Source organism: Selaginella moellendorffii, unplaced genomic scaffold, assembly GCF_000143415.4.
Source record: "Selaginella moellendorffii unplaced genomic scaffold, v1.0 SELMOscaffold_17, whole genome shotgun sequence".
In the NCBI taxonomy this organism is placed as follows: Eukaryota; Viridiplantae; Streptophyta; class Lycopodiopsida; order Selaginellales; family Selaginellaceae; genus Selaginella; species Selaginella moellendorffii.
The window spans coordinates 2,025,957-2,043,681 of record NW_003314278.1 but is presented as its reverse complement, the minus strand read 5'-3'; the positions used below and the strand labels follow the sequence as shown (position 1 = coordinate 2,043,681).

Genomic DNA, 17,725 nt, shown 5'->3' with positions numbered 1-17,725 from the left:
AAATGTTTTTTGCTTAATGACATTATGGCAAGGTTATAACAGCTTCATGCATGAATTTTCACTTTAAAACAATGTAAAATCGTAAATTCATGCTAATCTTCATTTAAAGATTTTTTATGTGTAATGTTTGTATGAGTTAATGCCAAAAATTAAACTATTGTGGATTGGAATGCAACATATGATAATTGGTTGCTAGTGAAGAATAGAAGTTCAGAATGTGACAATTAGTTAGATGAAATATTTATTAAATGTATTTCATTTGAATGTATATGAAAATGAAAAAGAAATTAAGAGTTTTAAAAAAAGCAATTAAAGAGCCATTGCCTTAAAGATTTGACAAACTAAACAGGTCAGATTTATTTTATTCGTAGGAACTTCTCTATTGCCTAGGCTTCTAGAGAACATACACACCATATCCAGATCGTAAAGTAAGCAGTGCTCAGCCAGACTAAGATTAGCTCTGTTTCCTGGGTGCTAGTTAATCATTGGCGCTGCAATGGAGTGCCATGGAGTGTATGTTGAGTTAAAGCAGTGCGACGCACAACTTGGGCGCTTCTCGAACTGGTACCCGGTTCACAAGTCGGCCAGTTGGAGGATACGCGCGTTAAAAGCCGACTTGCGGAATAGATTTCTCATGGGCAACCTATCCGGTCCATTACCGACACACGCAAGTTTGGAACCTTCTATACAATCGAATCATTCATTCATTCATGCGGAAAAATCCTGTTTTGATATCGCACAAAGAAAAAACGATGAACAAAAAATTTACATCTTAAACCGTCCACAGGAGAAGCGCCAGAGCCGCGAGTACGAGCACCAGCACGTAAACATCCAAACACCATTCGTGCTTGAGCTCGTGGACCTTGAGCTCGTTCTGCCGCTTGAGCAGCTCCCTGTGAGTTCTCAACACGCGCTCCTCGTCTCTACACTTGGCAAAGCTCACAGCCTGGCACAGCACCGGTAATCCGTCCCTTCCATTCAGATGCTCGCCGCTGCCAACGTCCTTGAGTTGCATGCTCAGCTCCGTCAGCTTGATCTCGATCGACGAGCCTGACGATCGCAGCAACCTACACTTGAGAATTATGCTGCACTCGACTGGCTTCGGTAGACACTGCGAGAGGATCGAGCCGTATCGAAGGATGAAATCCATGTCGGTCGGCCAGTGCCTCTGACCCAAGACCGGCCTCCAGCTCGACAAGTTCGCTGCCTGCTTGCTCCCCTTGTCGATAAGGATCCAGCTCAGTTTCATCCCCTCGGAAATCTCCTTCCAGAGCTTTCCCATCTCCGTGGAAGAGGATGAAGAGCTCGACAGCGTGTCTTCTTCCATTCGACCACCACGATCCTGCTGGGGAAGACACGACGACTCCTGTATCAAGTCCACTCTAAACGGGCAGCTCGAGAACCACTCGGTCGTCAGTTCGGTGCCGGTGCCTGGAATCCCATCCACGAACCTGGAAAACAAAGTCTTCCCCTGGAACTGGACGTCGACGAGCGAAGCAAAATCCGAGGCCTGCGGACTAAAAACCGCAGCTTTGGTCGGCGGCGGTGAACCATCCGGCGAGACGAGCCTGGAGCACTCCGAGTAGAGCCTGTGGAAACCTCCGAGCTGCTGGATGAGTGGCCGAGCACACGATACCGACGGCCACTTCCCGGCACACAAATCCTCCCAGAGCTGCTCGTTCCTGGATTCCCTGTGAAAGCTGGAGCTCACACACCCGGCAATTGCCAGAGTTTCCCCGTCCATCCACCGCATCGCACCGCAGAAAACATCGTCGCAGAGAAGCTGCCGCTGCTGCTCCATAGCCAAAATTCTCTCTTTTCCTCTTTCTCTCCTTTGCCCTGGCGTCTACGAAACAAAGCCTTCTAGACAACCGACCCCCGCGATCTTTTCCGAGTCAAATAGCCGGCACCTACAACGATTTGACGGCCAGCCACTGTTGCAAGGAAGAATCGCATTCCCTTTCTATCGGCCACATATTCACACCCGTATGGCTGAGCTCGCCACCTGGCCGTCCACGTGGCACTCTTTGGACGCGTAGCACGCGACAAAGCTCTTCTTTTTCTCCTTTTCTTTCTTAATTCCAGGCCCGATCGACTTTGCTGGAGCTGGCCACTGACAGCCGAATTAAACGCTTCCTAGGAGAGAATTGATCCATCCATCCATTCATCCACCCATTCCATCGAGGCATTCTCCTCATCTTCCAAGTTCTTCTCCATCACAAAGAAATCACAAGGAAAGCTGCTATTCTTGTACCTGGGACGCGAGCGCCGAGCGCGATCGGAGTGGAGCGATCGAGACGTACCTGTGCTTTCGGCGCGATCGTTCACGCTCCTCCTTCCTCCCAAAAGCCCTAACGCGATTAGCTTAGCAATTAGGGCTTTTGGGACAGTGCCGGGATTGCCGCCCGCGATATGGAGCTTCCGGAGCTCGCGGATAGGAAGAAGAGAGCTCGGAGGCGCGGCTACAGGTAAGCTCGCTTCTTTCTCGCGGGATTGATCGGCCGGCTCAGTCGCAGGCCCGAGATTTACACCCAAGATCACGAGAAGCTGCTGGGGTATGCCAAGGAGGAGTGGAAGCACATTGGCCGGATCTATGACGATGAGAACACGAATACCTGTCACCAATGCAGGCAAGAAAGACGAGAAAAACTTTTTTTTTCCCCTGTGTTTAGCTTCTCATTGATTGTTCTTAGGCAAAAAACCAAGGGGCCTCGCAGTTACTGCGAGGTTTGCAAGACAAGGTACCAGTTTTGCGGTGACTGTCTCTACAAGAGGTTCGTCTTTTTCTCTTTTTCTCATCTTCTTTAGTTCTTTTCTATTTGTGAGCCAGATACGGAGAGAACGTGAACGAGGTGCTCGGGGATGAAAACTGGAAGTGCCCCGTTTGTAGAGACATATGTAACTGTAGCCGATGTCGACGGAGAAAAGGCTGGGCTCCAACTGGTTTGATGGCCAGGCGGGTACGTGCTCGTGTGTTGTTGACTGGCCACCGTGTTTTATTTGTTTGTTTCTCCAGGCAATTGAACTTGGCTACAAGTCGGTTGCTCACTTTTTGATCCTGACACGACGCTCCGGTACTCATATTCTCGATGGTCCTGAGGCTTTAAGATCAGTTGACACCAATAAGAGACCGAAAGTGAGAGGAAAAGAAGTCGACAATGCTTTACAGAAAAAGAATCATCACAGTGAAGGGAAGAAGAGGAAGAAGAAGCGCCAGATGCGCACGGTGGAGATCATCATCGTGGAAGACGAAGATCCCTCTTGATTGAGCAGCGGATGGCGTGAGAATTGTTCAGTAGACCGGGCATCCTGCGATGACAATGCCTTTCGCAGTTGGACAGTCGGCCAGGGGACAATTGTCGACGTTGTTTCCCCACCAGCTCAAGCTTCGGTTCTCGATCCCCAGGCACAGGTAGAGCAGCACCCCCATGAAAGCCACACCAGCGTCCATGGCCGCCGAGAAGACGTAGTTGTACCGCTGCCACCATCCCTTGTGGTACCGGAAGATGAAGTAGCTGAAGATGATGCCGACGATGCTCCAGGAGATGTAGTTGACGGACGTTGCTGGGGGCATGTAAGCCGTGGCACCGAGAATCACCGGGAGATTGATGAGAGGAATCCACTTCACGTTTGGGAAGGTCCTGGAAGCCAGCCAGACCAGCACGGGGCCGAGAGCTCCACCCAGGAAAAACCACTGGAGCTCCTTGTACTCGCCGTGGGAGCCAAACATCCTCTTTGGCCCAATGAGCCCCCAGATGACGGATGCGTCGAAGAAAACTCTATCGCTGGGACAGGTCCAGGGGCTGTTTGGAGGCAGTAGAGACTTGTCACAGATGTTCTCGATGGAGCCGAGAAGCCACCACGCGCAACACATGTTGACGATCGCAGCGACGATTGTTCCAATGAACTGCAAGTGAACAAAACTTGTTTTCAGATCATCCTTTATCTCGTGGCTATGTGACTTACTTGGACGTGGAACATGGAGCGGTGTGGAACTTTCATGTAATGGCCGAGTTTGAAGTCTTGCAAGAATGAGATGGCCTGTGTCATACTTATGTAGCCATACGTCTTGAAGCAAACGTTTGCCATGGGCTGGCCAGGAAGGAGATATCCCATGAGGTACTCTGTGATGATATTGAGTCCCGGGGTCTGTAAGTTGACAATTCAAGAGAAGTTGAAAGAAGAAACACGAAGCGAGAGTTAACTCACGATGTTTGTAGTTGCAGTAATGACTCCGATTGGCAGGGTGAACGAAGAAGCCACAACGCAAGCGAGCAAGACACCCCACCATGGAAGTTGAAGCTCTGCCTTGTAGTATGCGCAAGTGGCGATTGAGGCGGCGATGCTGATAACCATAAGAGTATGAAACCACCACTGAGGAACGTCTGGGTACTTCCTCATGAGTCGGGTGTGGATGTCTGGCTTCTCATTTAGCGCAGCTCGGCTACGCTCCCAAATGTATCTGAAAAACAAAAGCTTTAGCATCGAAACGCCATAGAGAAGAGACTTACTTTCCATGGAAACAAGCCACATGAGTCAGTGTAGAGGCTACAGCGGCAAACCCGAGCCCATATGAAAAGGCAAAGAAGGTGCTCATGTGAACCGGGCCTTTGCGAGCATAAGCTTCCAAGTCGAGATCAAAGTTCTTGTCCACGACGCTGGTCACGTCGTAAACCTGGCCATCTTTTGTAAAGAGATAGCTCGAGAACAAAGGATAGATCTTTGCGTTGTATATGTTGCTCCAGTAGCAGGCCGGCGTCACAATGTACATGACGACGAGATAGCCAAAGATAACGTTGCAAATCGCGAACCACGGTGTAACCAGCGGGCTGCCGAGGTACGCTGAGATAGTCGCCCAGTCTAGACTGAAAGAGCCGAGGCCGAGACCTTTTAAACCCGAGCCGAGTTGCTGAGCCAGCACGGACTTTGGAAAAATCCAGCAAACCCAAGACATGGAAGTTAGCATCATAAACATGTACCCTGGGAGTACGTAGTAGCAAAAGCTCAACGTCATGACGATGGCAAAGAACTGGCTCCGAGAAAAGCCCTTTTTTTGCTGCTGATCTTCTTCGTGCAAAGTCCTGGAAGAGAAAAAAAGAATGTTTGCCAGGATTAAGTGGGATGATTCTACCTGAAGAGAGAAACTTGAACCAAGTTTCCAGGCCACCACATATGAGCGGGCTCCACTAGGTGCTTCTTCATGAGTCCAGCCCAACCATATCCCAAAACCTGGCAAACACAGTTTTCGATTTAAAGCAGTCTCAAAAGTATAAAGCGAAGTATCCAACCTGTGTTGTCATCACGAGAAGAAGTCCCGCAGTAAAGCCCATGCTTCGTTTGTAGAAAGCTCTGGTTATGTTGACAATTCCCATTGCATAGGCACCTCCGTTCCCGAAACCACTTCCCGCGTTCGCGAATATGGTGATCAAGACGTGCTCCTTGACGTTGAAAGGGCCCGGATTTAAACTGAAGCTGGAACTGGTAAATGGAACTCGAAAGCTTCTCTCGGGAAGAACGTTGGCCATGAACCTCCCGAACGGCAATGCGACTATTTGCACGGATATCAAGCCGATGATGAATGGTTCTGTTCGGTAGGAGAAGAACTGATTGAGGAACGATAGCAGAATACACGACAGAAGTCCCAGGAACCACATCCGAAACGTTCCCACCGGAAGTGTTGGGTCATCCCGCGTATCCACTGTAAGAGCTACTTCCTCAACTGGAGACTGGTCGTCCCCTTCCGGCTCGACTTCTCGAGTTACAAGGGGCTCGGATTCAGAGCTACCTGCGCCTCCCCCCATAGTTCCTATAGTTGGAGTTTCAGATCTTTACCAGGAACAGGCGATAAATCCAAGTTGCAGCATAGCACACGCTCCAAATCCTCACGGTTGGCCACACCTAGGAGAGATTCAGAACCAGCAATGCTCCAGATTCAAATTCACTGTCTCTTACCACGAGAAAAGTGTGTTATAAGACCGGTTTGTCTTCCGACTTTTTTGGAAAGGTAGCCTGATGTGAGAGACTCTTAACGTTGATATTTTCTACAACGAAAGTGGACGTGAGTGAATCGAACACTCAACCTGTGCCTATCTGGAGCCTCTTGTAACACAAAGCCATTTCCGAGGAGATGAAATATCGTCCCCACCACTTACAGGTATGTGCCACGAGCCCCTCTCGGTTTCCTGCACGAAAAGAAATTCCTTGGTAGGCCAAAGAGAAATATCCCGCTTACCTGGATGATAATTGAGTATGGCGGTGGCATGTGAAACACTGGGCCATGCTTTGTAACGTGAAACCGAACCTGCAAAGTTTTCCAAGCTTTAGATTGGACCTCGAATCTAAACTTCTTACCTGGTGCCGCTCTTTCCAAGTGGGAAAAAATTCTCTTCCCAGCAGCTGGAAGATATGATCTCTCATTTCATCGTTGCTAACCAGCAGCGACTTGCACTTGACAGCAGCATACAGCCAGTACCTAAGAACCAAAACAGTAACCAGCAGAAAGCTATCGATAAGAACCTTACCAGTCGTCGTTTGATCCCGCCGGTGCTATGTACAAGGCCTTTGCATTAGACCAGTGCCGCAGTAACTGTTGAGCGTAGCTCGATCTGCCCGAGCCTTTCATCGTCCTTCCAACGTGCAGCACGATAAGAGGCCACTTGCCAGATCGTCGTTGTACATCTGCCACTACGGTCTCCAGCTGCAAGAAATGGTAAGTTTACTGAAGAAAGACCAATCGCAACCTTAGCAGCACCTGTGCAAAATTCAGCTCTCCGTTGAATCTCTGGTTGTAGAACCCCACGTTTGCTCCGTCGACGACTGTTTCGAAAGGTCCATTCCTGTCCAGCCAATCCTGCAAAATGACAAGTCGTGAAAAAGTTCATATTTGCAACACACATACCTTGAAAATACCAAAACTGTTATTGCTCTCCCTTTTGAACGCCAAGGAGGCAATGCACTTCGCAAAAACGTCGGTATCTTCAGGAGTAATATCGATGGTAACCATTTGTTCGTTGCAGCGGCAGCACACGCCTTCTGCGGTTAGCGACGTATATCCAACGTTCCATATTCCCTGTCCCAGCCATCCCAAGCCATGCCAGCCCCCTCCTTTCGCAAGAGATGAGCATCTGACGTCAAAGTCTCCCGGCAGAGAATTTCCTGTGACTCTACCAGCGAAATCGCTCTTGAACCATCTCTCGATGACACTGACAGTTGACTGCGAGACATCCCTGACAGTCTCTCGAAGGTGATGGAGGAGTAAATACACTCGATCCCCAAGACAGGCTTTCGAGCTGAGATGCAAAAGAACTTCCAGTTCCGCCTCCTCGGGTTGAACACCATGAACGAGCATGTGGTTGTAAACTTCGAAAGCCTTTTCCGCGTCGTTCCGCTTGAAGTAGACGTACAAAGCAGGACCATAACACCGGAGCTTGGGTGGGATCTTTGCAGCTATCATCGCCTTCACGATTTCAAAGGCCAAGTCACCGTCACGTTTTGCTACTGAAAGCCTTGCAAGAGCTGTGAAAGTTGCTTCATTTGGTGCCACGTTCTCTGCTTGCATCTGCTCGAAGATTTCCAGTCCTTTCCTCAGGAACCCGTCCATCATCTCCTTCGTAAATCCCATTACATTTCTTCCGCTCAGGCCAGCCATGTTGCCGCGCAGAACAACACCATCTTCTTCCACTTCATCTTCCGCATAAGCTTCCAGTCCATTCTCAGCTTGATTATCTGAAAAATCAGGCCTTTGCCTGCTTTGCTTGCCCGGTGCCAAAACTCCCAATGCTGCGGAGGAACACAAATACAGCAACACGTTGTAGTTGTAGAGGTCGAACTTCACAGCTTCTCTGTTTGAGCTGTAAGCAGACAGAGCTCCGTTGACGTCTCCAAACTTCGAGCAAGTATCCAGCGTAAACCTGACCTCGGACACGAGATTGAACTTTTTCTTTCTAGGTGACGGAGAGCTTGCACGCCTTTCTTGCTCTTCTACTCTCCTCTTCTCTATTTCCAAGTAGAGAGGCCGAGCTGAATTCGCCTGGTCCCACTGAGAGCACACGTCTGGAAAAGTTTCTACTTTCACGTTGCTGAGATTTTCTGGCTTGGAGCTTTCGGTGGCCATTGAATCCATAGCCTGGGAAAGATCGAAGGTCGGACACTCGGAACCTTCAACACTGCACCTGGAAGGAACTTGTAAAGCTGTTCCATTGGTCCCATCAACTAAAACTTGTTCCTGTTTCACCGTACCTTTGGATTCCTGGCCGCTGTTTCGTGTCAAAGACGCGTCCACAGCTGCCTCCTCCAAAGGTAGAGCAGTGGAAGAATCGCAGCTCGAGCTCGAACGAGAACCCTCCATATGGATCGCATCATCCGTCGTACTATCATTGCTGGAAATTAGAATGGCATCCTCCGTCGTCACCTCGGCCATTTGGACACCTTCAAGTTCGTGCCTTTTCGTCCCTCGCTTTCTAGTTGTCTCGGAGCTTTCACTAGATGGCTTCCTTCTTCTAGCAACAGGCTTTTCATCTCCATGAGTGTCCCCGGAATCTTCTTTGCTAAAACTGGTACCATCGTCAGCTGCCCGAGACAAACTTCTCATTATCCTGGAGGTAGGCTTCCTGATCGTTGAGCCTTCTGCTTCTAATAGATTGGATTCGCCATCTTTTCTTGCAGCGTTGTCCTGCACAGTCGTTTCCTGGATTTTTTCCGTGACACGCTTCCTTGATTTTGCTACACCGCTGCCTAGTTCTCCATTAACCGGTGTACCCGTGCCAGCTTCCGGTTTAGCAGCATTCCTTTTTCTTCGTCCGGGGTTCCTGGATGTCAAGGCCTCTTCCACCTCCCCTTTCGAAAGGTTGGTTTTTGCGACGCTTTTCTCCTCGCCACCCAAAGCAATTGCTTCCTGGATTTTTTTCGTGACGCGCTTCCTTCCTTTTGCTAAGCCACTGCCTAGCTCTAGCTCTGCATTAACCGGTGTTCCTGCCAGTTTAGCAGCATTCCGTTTTCTTCGTCCGGCGGTCGAGGCCTCTTCCTCCTCCTCCTCTTTCGAGAGACTTTCTCCATTCGCGTTTTTCTCCTTGTCATTCACTTTTTTCTTGCTGCTCTTCTTGAAGCTACCATCTACTTCACCGCCTACAATTACCTCCGCAACGATCGTCGAGAGACTCCTCTCTCTCTTCCCTAGCCTGCAACGCTGCAGACCCTGGATACTGGGAATCCTGGATAGCAAATGCTTCCCGCAGAGATTGGACGCCGTCAAAGCTCTAGAAAACAAGCATATGAGTAAAAACAAGGGAACGGATCACTGCTACAATCAACCTGAGCTGCAAAGGCGCGTGCGCCAATCCACCAAAGACGAGCATCTCCCCGGCCGCCGCGAATCGCCAAGGCGCCACCGATGGAGGACGCCAGCATTAGGGCTCTAGGATTTAGGGTTTCTTCTTTCCCCGCGCAAAGAATTCGAGAACGTGATCACGGGGATGTAGCTCAGATGGTAGAGCGCTCGCTTAGCATGCGAGAGGCACCGTGATCGATACCCGGCATCTCCAAATTCTTCGCCCTTGCTCTTTTTTCTTTTCTTTTTTTGGATGCTAGAACCTTCTTATCTTGTGATGCTTCTGCCAACTTCACATGGTGTACTTTTGCCTTGGCAGATTAAAGAGAGATGGGCAAATGTGAGATGCCCCATTGTGGCACTTGGCCGAGAACAAACCCCACGAGAAAGGAAGAACACCCAAAAGGAAAAAAGAGAGAGAGAGAGCTATGATTGGGATGTCAGGCCGCCACTTCAATCATCTATCCGGATACCTCTTTCTTTGGGCACAACACAAGCACTACACACAAAGAAAAGTGGGCAATTTTTTGGAGCTATGACAGTGCATATGGTTTTCCAGCACTGGTTTGCGTTACTTGCGTGCTTCCAATTTGCCCGATTTCCAGTGCTTGACTTCTGGTGCGTAGAGCATGCGTTATGCTCAGGTGTGGGCAGCCAAAAAACTAAACTTTTATCTCGAAAAACTAAAAAAAATGTCGTCTTGGTGCGAGATGCTCATGTCACAGATGACACAAACCCTTGCATTTTACATCCATCAGTCTCATGCTTCAAGTTGGCCATTGAGAGACTATCAAAACAGCGTATAGATAGATAGATGAGTAAGAAGTGAATTAAGCATGACATCACGCATTACGCACTAGATTTCCATCCCCTGTCCTTGTTTGTGTTCTCTGGTGCTCAAGCAAATCCAATGCACTCGAAGCCTAATGCTAGTGGGAATATAGATTGTATACTTCCATCATCATACGAGGCTGTCCTTTTGTGATTGAGCATGATTGATCACCAAAACAGCAAGACAAACAATATATATTACACCTGCAAAGGTCACCGCATTGGCCAAGTGAAGCTAATACATACATGTGTATAGTATACCAACCCATGATTTAGATCCCAGCGCGCAACACCACGCAAATTGCTAATCAAGGGAACAAATGCATCATTTAACCAACAAAGCCAATACAAAACTCGAAAAGGTGGCAGGCAATGAAAATGCCCCCAAAAACTGTCACCCTCATTCCGGTGTTGGAAGTGGCCGTAGTTGATCTCATCGCTCTCTGCTCCAGGCTCGTGCTTGATGCGACCGAGTCTCTTTAAAAATCCTTAAAATACTCGTTGACCCTCCTAACAGAACTTACACAGGGAGGAGAGCTTCTTAGGTTTGTTTGCTGGCCGGAGACGAAGTTTGTCTCTTTACCGACCAGGAGAATGGATTCCTGGCTAGCTAGACTATGTCGATCCAAAACAAGCCCAATCTCAATTCAGTGGATCAATCAATCAAACTCAAGTTTTCCTCTTTCCTTTTTCCTCAAAAGATATTGATGTGTGTGATCCTGCCGGGGATTGCATTGCTGCTGTTTACGAAGTGATTGCAGTGTGTAGTGTGGGGCTGGAAAACTGTGCTTATTCCACGATCTCCAGATAAAGATAGCTCGGGGCCGCCCCCCCATTTTCGCTTTAAAACTCGAATGAACGGATGATAATAGGCAAAGGCATTTGGAATATGAATGATATGGGTGATCTGTAAAGAATTTGGGAGTGGGAGAAAAGGTTGTCAACCCATATCTATCAAGAGGGAAAATACGATGATTTTGCTGAGAGTTGTATCGTTATTTCCTTCTGGGAGAAACTCTAAGGTGATTGCTTGTGTGAAACAATCACGTGGGATGGCAGTACAAAACTGAAACTGATGTTTTTCTGCCTTCTTGAAATGGCTGTATCCCATTCACCTTTTACCACCGTTTCTCTCTGCCACCTTTCTTAAATTCCAGAAATCTCAGGGATTTGAGAGGGGCAGTGCTAATATTGTTGTAAGGGGAACATTGGTGGATGGTGGGGTTTTGTGAGTTGATGGTGGTACCTAGTGGGGCTTGTACTGCCCTTGATTCTGATTCAAAAAAGCATGGCCACAACTTATTGCATACAAAAAAGAAAGGTTAAACAAGAAAAGGAGGGAGAGAAACACTATTAACACAGAAAAAGAAGAGAAAAACAACTGGGGCTGAGCAGGAGTTGAGTGAGTGAGAGACAATTGAGTAGCAGGAGTAGCAGCAGCAGCAGCAGCTGCAGCTGCCAGGAGCAATCCAATCCTCACTGCAAAGTACATGAGAAAGGGCTTTTGTTTTTTAAATCCCAGGTAGAAGAAGCACACAAGCAACCAAAGCTGTAGGTCATACTTTCCCAGCTCCACCTCCTCCTCTGTGCTCTCTATGTCCCTTGTCCCACTTGGTTTAGCATCGTCTTTGGAGAGCAAGAGCGAAGAGTTGTTAGCTCGTTCTTTTGGTTTTATGGCTTGGGAGTAGCAGCAAGCAGCAGCAGCAGGAGGGTGTGAATTTGCTCCAGCGATTACGCAGCCATCTACAATGTGAGGGAGCAAAATTTGATCAGTTCGGGCAGCATGGCCAGGAGGCATGTTTTGCTCCTCGCCACCTTGATCGTTCTTCAAGCAGTGGCGCAGCTGCAAGATGAGTCTCAAGATGCCCAAGCCCTGCTCGCTTTCGCCCACACATTCAACAACACCCTGGGCTGGAACTCTTCCTCGGGCCCGTGTGGCTGGCTCGGTGTCTCGTGCTCGCCAACCACGGGCCGCGTCACCTCTCTCTCGCTCGCGGGGCACTACCTCCACGCCCAGCTCCCGCGAGAGCTCGGCCTCCTCACCGAGCTCCAGTCCCTCAATCTCTCCTCCACCAATCTCACCGGCAGGATACCGCCAGAGATCGGCCGCTGCTCCAAGCTCGAGTTCCTCGACCTCTCCAACAACGAAGTCAGTGGCGCGATCCCAGACACCATTGGCAACCTCCCCCGCCTCCAGATCCTCAACCTCCAGGCCAACCAGCTCGTCGGCCGGATCCCACCTTCGATCAAAGGCTGCTCCAGCCTCGACACGCTCCAGCTCTTCGACAACCGTCTCAACGGGACCATCCCGCCTGAAATCGGCCACCTTCAGAAGCTGAGGATCATCCGGGGCGGCGGCAATGCCGGGATTTCGGGTCCGATCCCGCACGAGATTGGGAACTGCTCCAGCCTCACCATGTTTGGATTCGCCGTGACCAACATCTCGGGCCCGATCCCTCCCACCTTCGGCAGGCTCAAGAGCCTCGAGTCGCTCCTCCTCTACGGCGCGGCGCTCACGGGCTCCATACCCGACGAGCTATGCGAATGCACGGCGCTCCAAAACCTCCACCTCTTCCAGAACAAGCTCACGGGCACCATCCCGGTCAACCTTGGTCAACTCACGCAGCTCCGGCGGCTGCTCCTGTGGCAGAACGAGCTGACCGGCGGCATACCGCCCTCCGTCGGCGGCTGCAAACTGTTGACCGAGATTGACCTCTCCACGAACTCGCTGTCGGGCGGTATACCGCCCGAGGTCGGCCATCTTTCCTCGCTCCAGAACTTCCTGGTGAGTATCAACAACCTCACGGGCCGCATACCGCCCGAGTTTGGCGACTGCACGGAGCTCAAGGTGCTGGAGCTCGACACCAACCGGCTCTCGGGCCCCCTGCCCGACTCCATCGGCCGCCTCGCCAATCTGACGCTCCTCTTTTGCTGGGAGAACCAGCTCGAGGGCCCGATCCCGGACAGCATCGTCAATTGCTCCCACCTCAATACGCTCGATCTCTCCTACAATCGCCTCTCGGGGCCCATCCCGTCCAAGATCTTCTCGCTGCCATCGCTGGAGCGGCTGCTGCTCATCCACAACCGGCTGTCCGGGGTGCTGCCCGAGGTGGGCGTCACCGACTCCGTGCTCGTCCGGCTGCGCGTCAAGGAGAATCTCCTCGTGGGCGGCATCCCCAGGAGCCTGGGGAGCCTCCGGAATCTCACATTCCTCGACCTCGAGGGGAACGGGCTGAGCGGGGAGATCCCCGAGGAGATTGGCAGCCTCATGTCGCTGCAGGGCTTGGTCCTGGTGAAGAACGAGCTCACGGGCCCGGTGCCCGCGTCGCTGGGCCGGCTGCGCGCTCTCCAGCTGCTCGACGCCTCCTCCAACCAGCTCGAGGGAGAGATCCCGCCGCAGATCGGCGACATGCAAGCGCTCGAGTACCTCAAGCTCTCGAACAATCGATTGACGGGGAAGATCCCGGACGATCTCGGCCTGTGCAAGCAGCTCCTCTCGCTGGAGCTCGCCAACAACAGGCTGTCCGGGGAGATCCCGGCGACGCTGGGTGGGCTGGTCAGCCTCTCCATCGCGCTCGACCTCCACTCCAATTCCCTCACGGGATCCATCCCGGAGCGATTCGCCGATCTCACGCACCTCGTCCGCCTCGATCTCGCGCACAACAATCTCTTTGGCGGCGTCCAACTCCTTGACAAGCTCGCCAACCTCAACTTCCTCAACGTCTCCTACAACTCCTTCACGGGCATCATCCCATCCACCGATGCATTCCGCAACATGGCCGTCTCTTTCGCGGGCAACCGCCGGCTGTGCGCCATGTCGGGCGTGTCGCGCGGCACGCTCGACGGCCCACAGTGCGGTACGGACGGCCACGGGTCGCCCGTACGGCGGTCCATGCGGCCCCCCGTGGTGGTGGCGCTGCTCTTCGGCGGTACCGCGCTGGTGGTGCTGCTGGGCTCGGTCCTCCTGTACCGCCGGTGCCGCGGCTTCTCGGACAGTGCCGCCCGCGGTAGCCCGTGGCTGTGGCAGATGACGCCATACCAGAAGTGGAACTCGAGCATCTCCGCCTCGGACGTGGTGGAAAGCTTCAGCAAGGCGGTGCCAATCGGCAGAGGGAGCTCCGGATCGGTGTTTAAAGCGAAGCTGCCGGATGGGAACGAGATCGCGATCAAGGAGATCGATTTCAGCAGCAGCAGGAGAGCCAACGCCAACCACGCGAGCTTCAACTCGGAGGTCCACACGCTGGGATCCAAGGTCCGGCACAAGAACATCGTCCGGCTCATTGGCTACTGCACGAACACCAAGACGGCGCTGCTGCTCTACGATTTCAAGAGCAATGGCAACCTCGAGGAGCTGCTCCACGACGCGGACAAGAAGCGCTCCCTCGACTGGGAGCTGCGGTACAAGATCGCGCTGGGCGCGGCGCAGGGGATCGCGTACCTTCACCACGATTGCAACCCGCCAATCTTGCACAGGGACATCAAGGCCAACAACATCCTGCTGGGCGACTCGCTGGAGCCTTACATTGCGGATTTTGGGCTGGCCAAGGTGCTCGCCGAGGAGGATTTCGTGTACCCGGGGAAGATCCCGGGCACCACTGGCTACATTGCTCCTGGTAAGTCCATCGATCTTTCTCTCTTGCTTCATATGCCCGGCTTGGACATACCGGTTTGCTTGCTTGTGGCTTTTCCATGAGAGTGTGCTTCCTTGCGCTGTTTGTCGTGGGGTTGCGAGTGGTGATTTTGGTTTCATTGGCTTGCTATCCAATTCATGTCCGCCACCTTTTCTTGTTTGTGTTTGTTGTTAGAGCTGCCGTGCGGATAGATGCCCCAACCGGGGATTTCATTTGTGATTTAAAATGAGGTGGGCATTTGAGTGCGAGCGTGAGATTGTTCGGAGTTTGCCATCATGGCTTCGTAGCTTGGTGGTGCCTGCTGCCAGGGAAGAAAAGTGTGATCTTATTCGTCTCAGGCCGATGTTGGTGATGATTTGATGAGGAGATGAGCGTGGAGATGAAGAACTCTCTGCTTGCCACGGAGATGTCTCTTCTCTTTCTCACGAGTGAGCTTTTGTCACTGTTGGTGGTGGACAGTGGGACACCTCTAGTCTTTCCTTTAGCCGGCTTTTGAGTGTAGAGTGTCTAGAGCTTCTTTTTTGCATCCTATTGCAGTGAATGGCGTGCTCTAAATAGAAGCTTCTTGCAGAGTATAGCTGCCGGGTAAACATCACGACCAAGAGCGACGTCTACAGCTACGGCGTTGTCCTCCTCGAGATCTTAACCGGGCGCCGAGCACTGGAGCAAGACAAGAACGTCGTCGATTGGGTCCACGGACTGATGGTGCGGCAGCAGGAGGAGCAGCAGCAGCACCAGCTCCGGGTGGAGGCGCTCGACTCGCGGCTGCGAGGAATGCCCGACCCTTTCATCCACGAGATGCTCCAGTGCCTGGGGATCGCGCTAATGTGCGTGAAGGAGTCGCCCGTGGAAAGGCCGAGCATGAAGGACGTGGTGGCGGTGCTGGAGCAGATCAAGCACGTCCCCGAGGAGGTTGCGCACAAGAACAGCAAGAGCTCGTCGTCGTCTGAGGACCACATGGGCCAGGAGTCGAGCTGTAACAGCGGGAGGAGGAAGAACAGGCAGATCAACGAGAAGCTTTTGCTCAAGACGTCGGCAAGCAATCACGAGCGGCTTCTGTCTTCGTCGACTCACAACTTCAATATGAGTGGATTGGAGAGCGAGATGATCGTTATGGACACCACCACCACCCTATAGAATTATAGCTACATCAGTATTTAACTTTTTTGCTTTCGAAACAACAAATAAAAATTCGCGGATACAAAAATTATCAAATTGTTAATGCAAACCAAATTTTCAACTAGGCATATTCTAAGATATTCCTTAATCTAACGGTTGAGATTTTCTGCTGTTAATCTATAATAATTAATATAATTTAAGCAATGGGAATTTACCTATTAACAAGATAAACACTTGATAGCACTTCCCAAGATTCCCTAGTTTCATCATGTGATCCCACAAAACTCCTAGGACCTAGACCAATCTTTGAACTTACACCTGACGTACTGTCCCATTTTAGAGCGTTCTAGTGTAGTGCACCTGTGTCAAGATAGATCTTGCAAGATTTTATACTAAACTGGATAACACACTTTGCAAATTGGTTCACTAGTTCTCCAGTTCTGACCACCATTTCACACAGCCACAGTTCAAGATCAACAAAGGTACTCTATGTCATTGGGGCTTCTGTAGTGTGACATACAACGACAGGGAGTTGGTGACCATGGTTTTTACTAGAAAAACCATATATAAAAACCAGCTGCATATACTTCAGATTTCCCAAATTTGAAATCATTAATGGTTTTCAAACTTGAATTTTGGTGTTTGAAGTGGTTTTCTATATGGATATAATTATAGTATTTAAAGTTATTTCAAGGGGGTCAATTATTTCTAGATGGTTTACAGAGGATTTTTTTTTTATTAAATTGACATGTATAGTGGCCAAAAGCATGGCTGAGTAATTTGGTTCTCACCGGCTGTGTTAGTCTATGCTGGAGTACTCACCTTCTTACATTAAGTTATTGGTATGTTGAAACTTCATTTGACACCATTTTAGGGTGCAAGGGCTAAATAAAAGAAGCTGGTGCTCATAGGGTATTCAAGTGCATTCATTGTATAGTATGATAAATTTAGAGTTTGGTTTCAAATTTAAGTGTGTTCAGATGAAGGTGTGGTGAGGGTGCTATAGTGAAGCTAACACAAGGCAAATAAAGAAACAAAAAATGCTAAGACTTATTCGATTGGACCATAAAGTGACTTAGTTATGGTAACTACTATTGTGTCCATCTTTATAGTTATAGGTATGCCTTGCTACTTATTCTGGAGCTTGATTAAGCCTTGGCCATGGCTTGCCAATCCATGTAGCCATTGTTGTCTTGATATTGTGGGCACAAAAAAATTTAAAATTCTTAATAAAAACCATATTCTAAACACAAAAAAATTATATATAATAGCATTTGGCTTGCTTAATAGTAGTGCTATTCTTATTTAGTAATCAAGCTAATCAATATATAAATCAATTAAGAATTCTTAAATTTTTGCTAGAAGAGAAGTTGATATGAAGCTAGATAAGTATTTATTATACATTTGTGAGCTTAAAGACAAATGATATTTTCTTCAATGATCATATGCTACAATAAAGTTGATGAACATTCCAAACTTGCATTTGACTAATAACCTTATAGTATAGAACTCTCTATAGTTGGATTTATTTGAGTAATCAAATAACTTCTTTATAGTAACTATGCTGAGTATTCATAGTCCAATCTACTATTTCATACTTTTAAAAAATGTGATTTAGGTATGGCAACTTGCGCATAGGAGTATTATATATTTATATATGTATAGATTTATTTTTATGTTTTGAGTTGCATGCAAAAATATTATGCACACAATCATTTTTTTATTGCTATATAAGCAATCAAAACATAATTATGACATGGGGTATACTATATATGCATGGGGTATGACACTTTAGACTGTAAGATTGATGTCATGTCAT

General features: G+C 49.6%; 5 protein-coding genes and 1 non-coding gene across 8 annotated transcripts; 3 read left to right on the top strand and 3 right to left on the bottom strand.

Moving 5' to 3' along the window:
- Nucleotides 1–666: 666 nt before the first annotated feature.
- LOC9640015 (probable F-box protein At2g36090) lies at nt 667–1,820 on the bottom strand. The gene has a single exon (XM_002971511.2). The coding sequence runs from the start codon at nt 1,799–1,801 to the stop codon at nt 773–775; it is 1,029 nt and encodes a 342-aa protein (XP_002971557.1). The 5' UTR covers nt 1,802–1,820; the 3' UTR covers nt 667–772.
- A 574-nt stretch (nt 1,821–2,394) lies between these two features.
- LOC112346724 (cell division cycle-associated 7-like protein) lies at nt 2,395–3,945 on the top strand. Of its 3 annotated transcripts, XM_024676271.1 has the most exons (5): nt 2,395–2,468; nt 2,511–2,630; nt 2,694–2,774; nt 2,831–2,960; nt 3,017–3,945. In XM_024676271.1, exons 1-5 carry the CDS (start codon nt 2,413–2,415, stop codon nt 3,263–3,265), a joined length of 636 nt encoding a protein of 211 aa, XP_024532039.1. In that variant the 5' UTR covers nt 2,395–2,412; the 3' UTR covers nt 3,266–3,945. The 3 variants fall into 3 exon arrangements, with proteins under 3 accessions (XP_024532039.1, XP_024532037.1, XP_024532038.1); XM_024676269.1 differs by having other exon boundaries at nt 2,511–2,774; XM_024676270.1 differs by having other exon boundaries at nt 2,401–2,468; nt 2,517–2,774.
- Nucleotides 3,138–6,066, bottom strand: LOC9640014 (oligopeptide transporter 2). Its single transcript, XM_002971510.2, has 6 exons — nt 5,289–6,066; nt 5,132–5,229; nt 4,512–5,081; nt 4,210–4,462; nt 3,967–4,149; nt 3,138–3,907 (listed from the first exon to the last, which is right to left on the bottom strand). The coding sequence occupies exons 1-6, from the start codon at nt 5,799–5,801 to the stop codon at nt 3,293–3,295; spliced, it is 2,232 nt and encodes a 743-aa protein (XP_002971556.1). The 5' UTR covers nt 5,802–6,066; the 3' UTR covers nt 3,138–3,292.
- On the bottom strand, nt 5,967–9,423 carry LOC9640300. The gene is made up of 7 exons (XM_024676268.1): nt 9,310–9,423; nt 6,899–9,254; nt 6,752–6,850; nt 6,522–6,697; nt 6,352–6,472; nt 6,233–6,301; nt 5,967–6,182 (listed from the first exon to the last, which is right to left on the bottom strand). Exons 1-7 carry the CDS (start codon nt 9,351–9,353, stop codon nt 6,087–6,089), a joined length of 2,961 nt encoding a protein of 986 aa, XP_024532036.1. The 5' UTR covers nt 9,354–9,423; the 3' UTR covers nt 5,967–6,086.
- Nucleotides 9,424–9,466: 43 nt separating this feature from the next.
- Nucleotides 9,467–9,539, top strand: TRNAA-AGC. The gene has a single exon. It is a non-coding gene; the product is annotated as a tRNA-Ala (tRNA).
- Nucleotides 9,540–11,846: 2,307 nt separating this feature from the next.
- Nucleotides 11,847–15,997, top strand: LOC9640013 (probable LRR receptor-like serine/threonine-protein kinase At1g34110). The gene is made up of 2 exons (XM_002971727.2): nt 11,847–14,769; nt 15,359–15,997. The coding sequence occupies exons 1-2, from the start codon at nt 11,940–11,942 to the stop codon at nt 15,922–15,924; spliced, it is 3,396 nt and encodes a 1,131-aa protein (XP_002971773.2). The 5' UTR covers nt 11,847–11,939; the 3' UTR covers nt 15,925–15,997.
- Nucleotides 15,998–17,725: the final 1,728 nt, after the last annotated feature.